Here is a 14,085-nt window from a genome sequence, read left to right as displayed (position 1 = left end):
AGGCTTGATTCCTCTTTCTCTAGTTCATTCTTGGAATACATACAAATAGTTTGAGTTAAAGTATATCATTTACTGTGTTAAGTAGAGCTGGTGCTGGAAATTATACACTGAGATTAGTCAACACTCAATGCATTAATGAAGCACGGTACTTGACCCTTCTTAGCCCTTTTATACAAGTAGCTGGGTAGGTGTATATTTGAAGTAGAACATACTGTCTTTGCCTTAGTGAGTGGTAATGGAAGCATGTATGAGTAGATTCATGAACATAAGCATTTGGGAAAAGAATAGGGAAGAACAGGCAGCCCAACATGTATTACTAGATTTTGTTCCTCAAGCCAAACAGATATGCACTTGTGACAGTAGGTTTTATGGTAGGGGTAAGATGTCTGTTTAATTAGTCTAAGAAATAGTGAATCTGGTTAACATGGAAGGAAAATTTTGACATGCATTACAGGGTTACCCTCCAGACATTCACCAATGGTCCTAGCAGACCTCCTAATTATCAATATATCAGTGGCAATTCTGGAATAATTCTTAATTTTAAAAGCCAATTAAAGGAGTGTGCATTTTCTTTCTGGCAATGGTGAAGTTCTCATAAGATAATGCAAAAATGGTGCAATATCCAAGTCTTGCTGGCACAGTGATCACCTATTTAAAATCTTATCAGCTACCTGAATGGCAGTTTCCAGATATCACCCATAAGTGGCCTCCTCTGGCTCCTAGTAGATAGTTATTACCTCATTCAGCATCAGTCATTCTGCCCCGCTGAACCAAAGAAAAGGACAACGTGCTTCAAGGTTAAAACGGCAACACAATTCTGCACTGGGAGAAGAGAGAGGCGGCAGAGAAGTGGCAATAGCCTAATGCTCTAACATGACTTTTTTGGCTTTTCTTTTTAATCTTTTTAACAGTTTAGATAGGTTGAGGCACAAAGGAGAAAAAACATACATTATTTAAGCAGATCTTATAAAGTCACAGTCGCTATCTTACGCCAACATTTGCCACCAGATTTAGCTTTCCTACATAATCATGGCATTGCATGTTTATCACTCATTACAGTGAATGGATAACAGCCTGGCTAAAACGTAGAGCACGCTGTCTTCTTTTATGTGTGGAACTGATAATTGATAACAGCCTTTCGATGAGCTGAAAAGTCCCAATTCAGGTGTGATATTAGCTGTTGCCAATGTATATTTTCCTATAAAACATAAGTCAGTTTGAGCAGAAACCTGCCAGCTGTGTTTTTACTACTGCTGACTTCGAATGGAGCACAGCAGCACTCACATAATAAAAATGTCATTGTTTCATTGAAATATCACCATCTGTGCAAACGCTAGATGCTAACAACAGTCTGTACTAAAGGGTCGTATGTTTTACTCTGCACAGAACTAAACTACTGAAGATTAGACTGAGTTAAATACCAAGCATTCTTATGCTACTCTTGAAACATCTTTAGACTGGTTTTTATTATTTAAAGTAGCACTGGGAATAGACTTCAGGTAATCACCGTCAGAGGTTAAGAGGACCCCTGATGACAATGGTTGCTTTTGTCAAGGAGAGGGGGCTTCATGAAAATCTAAGTTCATGTGATATATTCTGAAGCTTGACAAAAACAAGAAACCAAAAGACACTGGCCTGTTGGTGTCTCCCAGTATTATAGAAGCGTAACACTGAATTGCTGAATTAGCCCATAAAATGTACAAAACAGTGTTTTTCTGCAGAGCTGCAGAGGCAGGGATGTAAAATGAAAAGCAGCGCAGTACTTGCATCTCATGGCACTCGATTCCACTTGAATGAAATTGATTAAACTGAGTAAAAATGTTTACAGAAAGCATAAGAGCTGCTTTTGGTGAACATAAAGTGTAACTGAAGGATGACCAATAGTCAGGCTCCTCGCTAAAAGTAACTGGAGCCGGTTTCAAAGCACTCTTCTTTTTCTGTCTCTTTACTCCTTCTTGCTTTCCATCTCACACTCACAAAGATAATCCACCATTGCGAATTCAGACTGCGATGGCAGATGTGATATTTTGAAGGGGGCAATGTTGTTTGGAAGCAGCCTAGTGGAGGTTATGTCATAATGAAGCAGTGCAGCTGCAGCGAAGATGCCTGGGAGGGATCACAGAAGATCAAGGAGCCTGCGTCAAAGACGACCACCTTGCCCTTGACAGCCAGCTTGTGGGAGTCAGCTCACCGTGGCTCGGCACAACAGCAGATAAATACCAAGTTCGCTTTAGCATACGCATGAGGGCTTTCTGCGAGCGTGCCCTTGTATAGTATATAGAAGGTGCATTTTGAAAGGCGATGAATGAGGAGGGAGTAGTAAATGTGAAGGAGGGCCTGGCACTCCACCTCACCGGGTGCTTGGATGTCTCTGGTGAGTATAAACCATTAAGTAATGAGTGTATATAAACAGTGTGTTTGTGTTTATGCATAGAGTCTTAACTGAAGACAAACACCAAAAAATGAACAGAACTGGATTTACACACTTCAAATGCAGGTTTGCACTAGATTTGCAAAGCTGATGTATGAACCTTCCTTTTTTTCAACTTTGAAATAAAATAGTGAAGGCTGTGGGAAACTTTATGTATAACTACAAAAAGTAACTAAAGCCAAATGTATATATATTGCAGGACTGATATATCAGCCAGTCTTACCCATTCACACATATGTAGGTTTCAGAAGGCTAATAGAAACAGTAAAAAAGAAAAAAAAAAAAGAACCGGAAGAAACACCCTTCAACTGTGTTATGAATGTTGATGTTGAACAGTTTGCCCACCAGAGGGCACTGTGCAAATGTCTTGTTGGTAGCAGAACATCATGCTGATCCGAGCATGTTCTGTGTGTCTGACAGAGAAAAAAAAATAATGGCAACCACCAGTGCTACCCCTCAGCTTTCTAGTAGATAAACCTATGGTATCGATTTCAAAATCATACATCGTTCATTCAAAATCAACATGTTCTCAAGTTATCACATTCACAAGATTTTCAGAAAAGTTACTCTGACCTCAAGGCCAGGGTCACTTATATTCGAACTCGTCTGAGATTTTTTGTAGATATACCTACGGTATTAATTTGAATCAGAATCAGAATCAGAATCAGAATGGGGTTTATTGCCAAATGTTGAGCAGGTTTACAACATTAGGAAATTGCTGCGGTGCTTCAGTGCAAACATAGTGTCATAAATAGCACTTAAATAGACATGGAAAAAAATAAAAGTAGGGATAAGAATTAAAAGTGCTACGTGGAAAGATATGTGCATGAGATATACCTGACCTCTGAGCTTGTAGTCGAGGTCGCTGATATTTGAACTTGTAAGCACTTCTGTAGAAACACCATTAAAAAATGGGTCAATGAAGCAAGTTGTATAAAGCACCCTGACTGCTCACAGTGAAATAAGGAAAGGGGAACTTTAACAAAAAATGGACCAAAGTAAAGGGCTAAAACCTAACAGACTATAATTTAATTGTTACTTAAACTATAATTAAGGGTTATTTTACTGTTAACAAACAATTTGCTAGTTGATGTACATCCCTACCCTCACTATGGTTACAAGCTCTGGGTAGTGGCCAAAAGAGTGAGATCATGGACACATGTGGTGCAATTTAACTTCTTCTGAATGGTGGCTGAGCTAAGGGCTTATTTGTGACTCACTACACCTCCTGGGTATCTATTTATGATGCCTCCTAAACACCTCCTAGCTGAGGTGTTTCAGAAATGTCCAACTGTAACGTCAGACCCAGGATGTGTTAGACTGAAGCTAGCTTGGAAATCAGGTTTCCCTGATTAGACTGTCTGTATGTTCAAACACGCGTAGTTATCTTTAATGGTGACTTTAATTCAAACTGTGGTGAACTTTGTAACTCAGTTTTTAAGTGCTGTACAAATAAAGTTATTATTATAATTAATATCAAAAAGGCAGTGCACACAATGTGTGAGCTGTGCACTGTAATTTTTTCTAGGGTTAAAAACAGCCAACGAAGGTAATAAAGGGACTTTTTTACTGATACTTCTGTCTTTTATTAGCCTGAATTCTCATGACTTACATGTTAGCAAAAACAGCTCACTGCCATCAAACAAGGAGCAACCGTTTGTCTTTTCCATTGGATGAATTTAATAGTGATATTAATACTCCCTTTCATTGTTTCTTGGACTTATTTAGCTGCTATCTTCCTTTTGCTGCTAAATATTATATTTACCCATTCATTGGGCCACACACAGACATAGAGATTTGTTGGTGCCCCCCTGGCAACCATGGGTCACTAGGAGAAAGATGTGTGTTCCTTGACTGGTTGTCAAGTGGTTTGCTGCCTGTTGGTGGCTGAAATTGATTGCATCAAGGTATGCAGAGCTGCACCAAATATCTCCAAGTGGTTGTTTGGTTGGTAGAAAGTTTAGGAAGTAGCTAACAGTTTGCACGCCAACTTGACTCCAAACATTTGCAAACTACTCGCCAAGTGGTTGTGAAACTGTGAAAAATGTGACACAAAGTGGAAATGCACACCAGCCACCTATAAAAGTTCAAGTTTGTGAGTGTTTGCAGATAAATCAAGTCTTCTCTGCTAAATACAGGTGACTGCGACAATCTGACGAAGAAAATAACAAGGTTTTGGTGTAGTACTGTAGTAGTACTGTACCTGTTTGTGACTAATGCCACCTAATGAAAGATGACAACCTCCAGCAACATCTTAGCAACGTATTTTTCCCTAGCAACAAGAGGCTGTCAGGGGTCAGGGACTGGTCTCTATGTCTGAGTGACTAAAGCCTCTCACTGTGCTACATCATTCTTACATCAGTGCATCATCTTTACTGTTTTATGATAATTATAGGTACTGCATTGGTCTCCTGTTAGCATGGCAACATCACTGTGTTGCATCCCACAGCGACCGCGGTGATAAATATATAAATCTTAGCATTAATGCATTATATTGTTGTTTGTGAAGCAGCAGTTATTTATACACAAACCTTTTGGAAATTAACAACCGCAAAGTCAGCTGTTTTTCTTTTTTGTCTTTAATTACAGTATTAGATTATCATGTGGTGGAACAACGATACGAACTGTGAGAAAGACACAGAGCGTTACTTTCTCTGCTCAAACACTCACTCAGCTTTTGCTTCAAATGTTAGAGAATGCATCTTTGTTCAGTGCCAGTGTGTAGGAGGAAGGTTAGATACACACACACACACACACACACACACACACACACACACACACACACACACACACAACCGGTCTTGTTTGGGTCAGGCTGAGAGCGCAAGTGAGTGGAATAGTTGCCAAAATAACTCCATGTCACTGGTGAAGCCACTGACTGTGTTTTTCGGGTAATTTAGAGCGAAGCAATGTTCATGATTGTCCTCTGACACATTTACCTTGTTGCTCTGATTATTCAGGTATGACGACAAGCACTGTTGTGATTGCAGTGTACGCTCTTTGTTTCTGAAAGTGATTCGAGTGCGACACAGCCATGCATCTCTGTCAGCACTGATGGCTGTCCATGGAAAGCAGAGGACTACAGCTCTACAGCTCATGTCCTGTCATCCGTGCGGCCTTAACCCTCAGAAATAAAACGAAATCAGTTTCTGTCCTCACAAGTTGAATTTATATAAATATACCCTCCCTAGGGCAAATTTTTGGGCTTCAAAGCAAATGTGTGCCTTATAGAGTGACTAAAAACGTATAGTATATTGCATTACTTAGACAGGCTGCGTTCAACCAACTACATAATTTGGTTAACAGGACAACAGAAATTTGGTTGATATTTCTGTATCTGTCTAAGCATCGTGGTGGTGCAGAAGTTAGCACAGTGGCACCAAACTATAAATATACTATGAGACTACGCTACTAGGGGTGTGCGATATGACCAAAATCTCATAAGTCATTTATCGTCATGACATGGATAAATATCACAAGGAAAATTTACATTTTCTGTAAATTCTGTGAATCTCGGGCAACTCGACTTGCATGAAGTGTTTCCACCTGGGCGTTGAGTACATGGAGTCGAGTGCTTTGACCGATGCCTGAAAACATACATTTTTAGACATAAGTTGTAACGGTGTTCTGACAAACCATCCTACTTTGGCAAAACGTCTTACCGTAAATAGTTTATGTACATTTCTGCTGTCACAGAGTAATTCCAGCACAAATTTAAGTAGGTATGACGGTTTGCCATTTAACTTTGCCCATCAGAGTACTTCATTTTACCCGTTAAAGTACGCATGTAGGTAACATTCACAAAGGTAGCATGGTTTGGCACTTAATTTTACCCATCAGAGTATGTTTCGTAGGTGGTAGAAGAGGTTTGCCGTGTTCGGGTCTGAGGTGGGGACCAGTTTCATGCATAATTTGCATAGTACAATTTTCTGGTCCGTGTCCGACTTTTCATAACCAAACCATGTGCATGCTACAGAAATTTGGTTGACATTTGCTACAGCCCCTTGTTTAGAAATAAGGTCCTCGATTGGTTTTAACCAATGAGTCATTGGATTTGACTGGTCTATCTGTTCGTCATCATTTCGGTTTATTTTGAAAATTCTCAACAGGATCTTCAGCTTTATTGTGAAAGGTTTATGTGGAAAATAAGCAGACAGCGCCGGAGGCACACGCTGGGTTTGCCGTCTTTGTTGCTAACGACAACGCGTAAAAACAGTCGCTTATCTGTCCGTAGTGTGGTTACATTTAATATAAGAGAAAGAGATAACTTCAACAAATTAATATAGCCCCTACAGCAACCATCAAAACGATGAAAAAATATTGCCATAAACAGTTTATTTTGCGACACCGCAAAACAATTAATAGCGTAATATGAAATGATAGATGATTTCATATGGTCATCCGATTTATATCATTATATTGAACACTCCTATACGCTACATGTATGAATAAACATTTTTTTGAAATTGCTAATTTCCAAAATTGCCACCAGAAGTTCAAGTCTAGTGTAAAAGTACAAAAACATTCGGTTAAGGTTGGGAAGAGACTTTAAAAAATACATTGGAGTTAGGGATGCACGATTTTGCATAAAATGAGAATCACGATTTTTTGCCTTAGAATTGAGATCACGATTCTCTCACGATTTTCTTTTCCAATATAAATATTTATTGCACTTATTAACTGCACATCAACTTCGTAACAGTTGAAACTGAACATAAAAACAATAAATAAACATAAAAACAACAAATGTCTCACGTTTTGTTGTTGCCGCAAAATGTTGTACTGCTTGAAATTCCGTCTCCACCGTTGCTCGACGCTGCGTGTATAGAGCAGGTAGTGCAACAATAGAAAAATAGTTGCGGGACGGCACTGTGTAGCGTTTGTCTAGGGTGTTGATCATTTTCCTAAATCCCTCGTTTTGCACAGTGTTGATGGGAGCCATATCTTTGGTCAGGTGATAAGTGATGGCCTCCGTGATTTCTTTGTGCCTGCGGAAGTTCGACGGGTATAGGGAAGCGCTGTATAAGGTTCCCGTTATTGATGTTTGGGTGGTTGACCGGGACGGATTTTCCCCTGTCACTTTCTCGTCATCCCTGACGTGCTCTCCGTTGTTTTTTCCCTGCTAATTTTAGCATCACGTGGTATAAGGCTCCGCCCTTGTCATTTGTTGAGCAGGAAGAGTGAGCGCTTGTTTTCATGCAGATTACGTCCCAGATCAAAATGCGGTACAATCGTCGTCGTCGTCTTTTTTTTTTTTTTTTTTTTTTAAATCGTTGTCATTTGGAAATGAGATCGCACATAAGTATGAATCGAGATCGCGATTTTCTAACGATTAATCGTGCAGCCCTAATTGGAGTTAAATTGAAATAGGTTGGAGTCCAGATCAGAATCTTTTCCTAAACTTAACTGCTTGGCCCAGGGCTGGAGGGAAGCTAATTTTCAGTTCAGGAGTTTTAGGCTTAAAGCAGTGAAGGCAATTAGAGGTTACAGTTCAGTTCTTACTATCCTGTAGTTTTTCCTTATTGATGTGTTTCTTCTCAGTTTTCTCAGCAAAGTCCTGGTTTGGTACGCTCCAGTGTAACCGCTCACTATATGTGCCCCTCTCTCTTTGTCCCTCAGCATGTGTTTGATGGTAAAAGGGGGGAAAAAAGCAGTAATTAATAAGCAGTCAGTCAGGGCAGCTTTATTGATTAAACAACTTTAATCCATTATTTATGTAATAATTAGATTTTAAAGATTTTTATATGGAGCTCACTGGGTTTAAATGGGCTATACATACAGTATAAAGCTGATATGACTAGACTTATTTTTACTAGCACAATTTATCTGTTTTAGTTTGATTTTTTTTTATGTAAACACCAAACTATCTATCATCCCTGTGTGTGTGTTTAGTAAACGACATCATTTCATATATACCGCTTGCGCTGGTATTCTACCTGTCCTCCACGGCTAATTGCTTTGCCATCATCGCTCTCAGCAGGGGACTGCATTTGTTCAGAGGCTACAAAACTATTTAATGAGCGAGACATTTTACTTCACGCACAGATTGTTCTTTAGGATTTCTCTGGAGATCACTTTTTTCCTTTGAAATTACATTTAAGGCAAATTCTATGCAATATTTAGCTGCATAATTAATAGGCCATTTGACTCAACCGGGCATTTTTCTTGGTGACAGTTTGACAACACCATATTTAATAATAATTACCAGACGTCATTGTCCCTCACCAGTAGCTGCGTGCTCATTTGTTCTCCTGAACAAGTGTCTGTGATGGAACGACTAAGCTGCATGGGCCGGGGGGCAAATTCCCTCAGGTGGCAGCAGTCATTTGATCTATTACCATCCAGAGTCTGTGGTGTCACATCTGTACAAAGTGGAGCATGTAGCCTGCTTTTAGAGCAGACTAACCAACATGATGAATGCTAAATCTAATTTTGCGACTTTATTAAGTGACCTCAGTGTAACCATACAAAACATCCTATTGTTGCCAACATAAAAATTCTACCAGATATGGTCCACGTCGTCCTTTTTTCTTTTTAAATGTAAACTGCTAATAAAATTACATGCAGATTAACAAGCATTTCCAAGATACAGCTTGAAAAGTATGAAAACTGCTAAGAGCAATGTGTATTTTAAGAGCAGGTCACCATTTCGCATGGCGGCTTAAAAAAACACAAAGAAACTGGCACAACAGAGGAGAGAACAGAATATGTCCAGCTAAACACGGCTAATTAGAGCTGTGACACGATAATTGGGGAGGATAAGAATAAACACACAGGTCATTAAATGTTTAGGGGTATGAGCTGCTTTTATTGAAGCAGACATGCTGAGAGCTAAACACGGTGGATTATACTAACTTTGTTCTCTATTAATCTGGCTGCAGACATGTGGGTCAAACTTAAAGTAGCTGCCCGGAAATGCAAATAATGTAAGAAGAATATTAATTAATGTCACGCGACGTCATCGCTGGATGCTTTTTATGCTATTTAGTACATCACATGCAATATAAATGAAATAAAAGAGCATGTTATTGACATTGCTCTCCGTGTCAGAAGAGCCAATGAAAAATAATTAATATGAAATAAGCTCAAATTTCACCAGCACAAAGTGCCTAATTTTTAAGGAATACTGGGCTTAATAAATATTCCGCTGTGGCAGATTCCTACATAAAAATCTAAAATACAAACTGCTTTAAAAGTGGACTTTTTCTGCTTTTCCATGAAGTGCTGTTTGCAATGCAAATCTTTGTACAGGGAAGGACGTTAATTCTCGACCCAATTCATTCTCTGAAAGAGACCCAAATGCATCACAAACTGTGGGCTCTAACTTGGTAGTCCATGAGTCAACACAGTCAGAGACCAGAAGTCCAGAGAGCCAGTCACACGAAACATACATCCTACAGCAGAAGAGGAATTGTTCCTGAACTTTGTAAAGGCCTGATCTGCTGCCATGGGAAACACTTTTTTGAGGTGTTTCCTTCTCGAAGGAGGTTTGACCAGTTATTAAATCTGAAGGTTCACTGACTTCTTCCCACAGCAGCGGGAATGTTTAAAGGAGGGGAGATGAACTCAATTTCACTGAGGTCCACACTGGGGAAGGGGGATCACTTTGAGGGTCAAACATATGTGAATTACTGTTATTTTGTTTAATTTTCTGAAAAATTAAAAAAATATCTTAATATTGTTGTATTGTATGTTCCACATAAAGGCTTCCAAAATAAATAAAAATCAAGAAGCTGTCTAACCGTGGTATATCCCATGCATTATACACCCTAGTCTTCTGGCATGAAATCTGATGCACATAGAAAATGTAAAATACTGCTGTTTTTATGAATGTTCTCTTTAAATGGACAACCTGACTTAGTCATTTACTTTGCTATGACTACACTTGTCCTAATACCTCCATCACTCCAGATCCTCCAGAATTTGTTTGTAGCTCCAAGCCTTTTATCGTTACACCACAGACTGTCCCGTGCCTGTAGCCTCGTATTTCTGCTGTTGCTTCATTCCAATACGACAACGCACAATATACAAGATTGTCTCCTAGCATCTCTATTTCCTCAGTAAAAACACACAACTAAGTCTAACACTACTGCTGAAATCATCTGCCATCAACCATAAGCTCGCTTTAATTACTTTTGAGAAGGAGCGCTTCCTGGATTTCGACCCACTTCTCTTTGAGGTACTGTTTGGAAGTGACACGTATAGGCTCAAAAACTCCCAAAAGGCACCCCCTTTTCAAAGTAAAACTAAAATTCCTTTATTTTGATGGAAAGGTTGTGCAAAGAAATTATTCCATGTCGTGCCGGATTTAGTTGTATTCACAAAGGCTAATCGGCTAGCTCAAACAAAATGGAAAGAAAGGTAAGTTATTAAATATCTAAAATCTCCAATGCACTACCCTATAAAAACTAAAAGCCTGATTCTACCCAATGCTTGAATACTTAGCAACCAAAAGCAACAATAAAGTCCAATCAGCCTGCTAAATTCATGTTGGTATCTCATTATCAACTCTCTTTGGCACATCGCATTGTAATGTAAAAACGCTGACATTTAAAACTGAAATAGGCATCAGCTGCTTCACTAATTGATTTTCTTTTACAAAAAAAGTCAATTTACTTTCTTACATCAACACACTCAAACACACAAAAATATAGCCTAATTAATAAAGAATGGCAGTGAAGTCATTCAAGGTTGTACAACACTCACGCCTCATGTCTCTGAAGTAGATTGTCTGTCTGTTGGGGTTGAGCAGCTGGATAACGGAGTCATCATTGTTCTTCACCCGGCAGCTGATGATCGCCATCTCTCCCTCCACCACGGTCACGTTGTCTGTCACCAGGTTCTGACTCACCACTGGACAAAACAAAGACACAGAAATTACGTTAGCATATGTACATACATACATATATATATATATATATATATATATATATATATATATATATATATATATATATATATATATCTTCAAATATCGAACAGATGATATGTAATTCTACTTTTTTTGACCAACTGTTTTAGTGCAATGCAATATTTAACGAGTCAACATTCAGCAGGTGGTGGACCAAGCCAGCTTAATATGTGTCCAATAAACAGGAACTGAGAAAGCTGGGAAACCGCTCAGCAAGCCCACGGGCTGTGAAAAATTGGTCACAGGCGTCATTGGTCATCAGTAGCCAGTTAGACTTCTGCGCTTCCTTGTTTCACAAGCAATATCTCTGCCTGAAGAATGAAAAATGGATTCTTTGTAGCTACTTGGTTTGAAAAACTACAGTAATAATGTCCCAGACTTTGCTGTGGGGTAGCATCTATTGTTGTGGCTGATGGTGGACCTTGAGTGGCTTTGGTTTATTTCTAAATGATTACCACAAAACCAACACTTGGCAGCTTGTCAGTGGTGGGTGCTAGTTATGTTCATCCCCGCAATATTTTTTATTGGTGAGATACAAACACACACACACATGACTGGATGCTCCAGGCTAAATGGAAGCATGGACAAACGATAACAGGAAGTCAAAGCACAGAAGAAGTCAACAAATTAGGAAAACGGATAACTAACTTTTTCAATATGATAGTCATGTTTCTGTAAGAGAATAAAGCACCGTCAGGTAGAGGTGTGGAAGGGTCTGCAGGAGCACACATTAATGTACTTTTACTTGTTAAGCACCTTGGCATACCCTTGGTTCTTAAGTGTGCTTTATAAATAAAGTTTATTATTATTATTATTATTACTTCTATCAAACCTGTTTCCTAGAAATTACATTGTACTGCAACAGTAGCTGCATTTTTAAGGAAGCATAATTGTAATCAAATTAGTTTTTCATTAGCATAATGAGGAAATGTTTTTAATTAAGACATCTGGCAAATGGAAAAAAAATGTTGATAGTGAATATTCTCTGACAACATTTTTCCTTTTCCCCCCAAAATGTCATTTCTTGCATTACAATATCCAGTTACAGCAAATATGCAATTGTTAAACTTAAAGCCCTTAAAAGACAGCAGTGCATCTGAAAACATAGATTCACAGATTTAATTGCAGCTGCTGACTCCTACCTACGTTAAGGGATTTTGTTTCTAACTCCACATACAGGCTTTGCTGTCACCACCTCCAAGCAAGTATGATGAGGTTTATAAATATCAGTCGTTAATTTAAAAAAATGCCTCTGATTAAAACTGGGAAATGGCAAAAAGCAAGGTAATGGTCAAACATTTTAGCTATGCTTTATAGACAAAAATACTGGACCACAGCTCTTAATCTTTGGATTCAGCTGTTTTCAGTCCGATTCCTACTAGTGTACAAAATCAAACACTAAATTTGAGTGTCGTAACAGGATCCCGACACAGCTGCGAGTTGCCTCTTACATATCCCACGATCAACTGTAAGTGGTATTATTGCAAAGTGGAAGCATTTAGATAGCTCAGCAATTAAGAGGCCAACCATGTAAAGTTAGAGAGTGGGGTTGCTGAGTGCTGAAGTATATAGTTGACAAAGTTGACAAAACTCTGCTGGTACTAAGAGCAGCACAAAAACTGTGCACCACGGCTTCATGAGAGGGGTTTCCATTGCTGAGAAGCTCTTGTAGATGTACTGTGTAGATGGCTTTGTTCATGTGCTATATATCCTGCATATCTCCATTATGCATTGTGGCTTTGAGTCAGCTATAACTGGCAGTATAGCTAAAGGCAACTTAAAGAAGCACATAAGGGCTATAACCACAAACTTCAGACAGAGTACATATTCAATTTCAACTCCCATCCACAGCAGGCGGAGACAGAGTTCCAGTTCATTACAGTCTATCAATAGTAAAGCAGAAATTTACAGCCTGAAACCACTAACAACAATGCAAGGCATGTGCTGTGCCAGTGTGCCTGCACATGTGATGTGACAATAAAAAGTGATTTGATTTGTGATTTGATTTGAAAGGCTGGCTGAAAATCTCAGCAGCTTCTTTGCCTGGTTTGCAAAGGACAATAGAGAAGCCAACTGGGCTTGACCGAGTACAAGGGCCTGATGGAGTATGGGCCTGTGCCGACCGGTTTACAGGTATATTTAGCTTTCGTCTTATTAACTGTATTATTCTGTTGTTACACATGGCTATCAACCTGTTTACCCATTCAAACACCATGACTAAAGTCAAATTGTCTTGTTGAACAGTGAACAGCATGATGTGTTTTAAAGGTAAGTGCAACCACACCTTACTTAGCACAAAGAGCAAACCTTCTGCTCAAAACTTGGTTGACTTTTCCAGCTGGTTACCTTTGAAAGTTTGTCTGTCATTGAGACTGAGCGAAAAAGCCTTCAGGACACTAGAAGGCATTACATCTACACACCTTCCTTTATAACAGCACCACGAACACTGGATCTATATACAGTAGGAAGCATATCATGAGCAGCAGCGAGTGCTGATGACTCCATCTCTGTGTTTATACAAGGGCATTAAGGCAGAGTGTTGACTGTAGGTCACCTGCATTTTGGAAGTGCTCGAAGCCAAATGTAGTACTTGTGCAAAAGTAGAAAATGGAGTAGAAAAATGAAGTGAAGCCTGTGAGGTAGTTCAGTTAGTTCAACTCGAACTGCACTGTTTAATACACACCCACTCCTTTCACATCATATACCCAACACACCCTCTTATATGGTGGTTTATACTGGAACT

General features: G+C 39.1%; 1 protein-coding gene across 6 annotated transcripts in view; it reads right to left on the bottom strand.

Annotated features, from left to right (window-relative positions):
- cadm1a (cell adhesion molecule 1a) overlaps positions 1-14,085 on the bottom strand; it is a 479,728-nt gene that overhangs the window by 116,641 nt on the left and 349,002 nt on the right. For all 6 annotated transcript variants that reach the window (XM_086309422.1, XM_086309421.1, XM_086309424.1 and 3 more), the window contains one exon: positions 11,138-11,284. In XM_086309422.1, the coding sequence (XP_086165548.1) occupies positions 11,138-11,284 (147 nt within the window). The remainder of the gene's footprint in view (positions 1-11,137; positions 11,285-14,085) is intronic.

Source organism: Aulonocara sp. 'chitande type north' Nkhata Bay, linkage group LG10 (assembly GCF_057382095.1).
Source record: "Aulonocara sp. 'chitande type north' Nkhata Bay isolate Kocher_YH1m ecotype deep benthic linkage group LG10, A_spYH_male_GT1.1, whole genome shotgun sequence".
Taxonomy (NCBI): Eukaryota; Metazoa; Chordata; class Actinopteri; order Cichliformes; family Cichlidae; genus Aulonocara; species Aulonocara sp. 'chitande type north' Nkhata Bay.
Note: the sequence above shows the minus strand (reverse complement) of the source record. Positions and strands in the feature narration are given on the sequence as shown.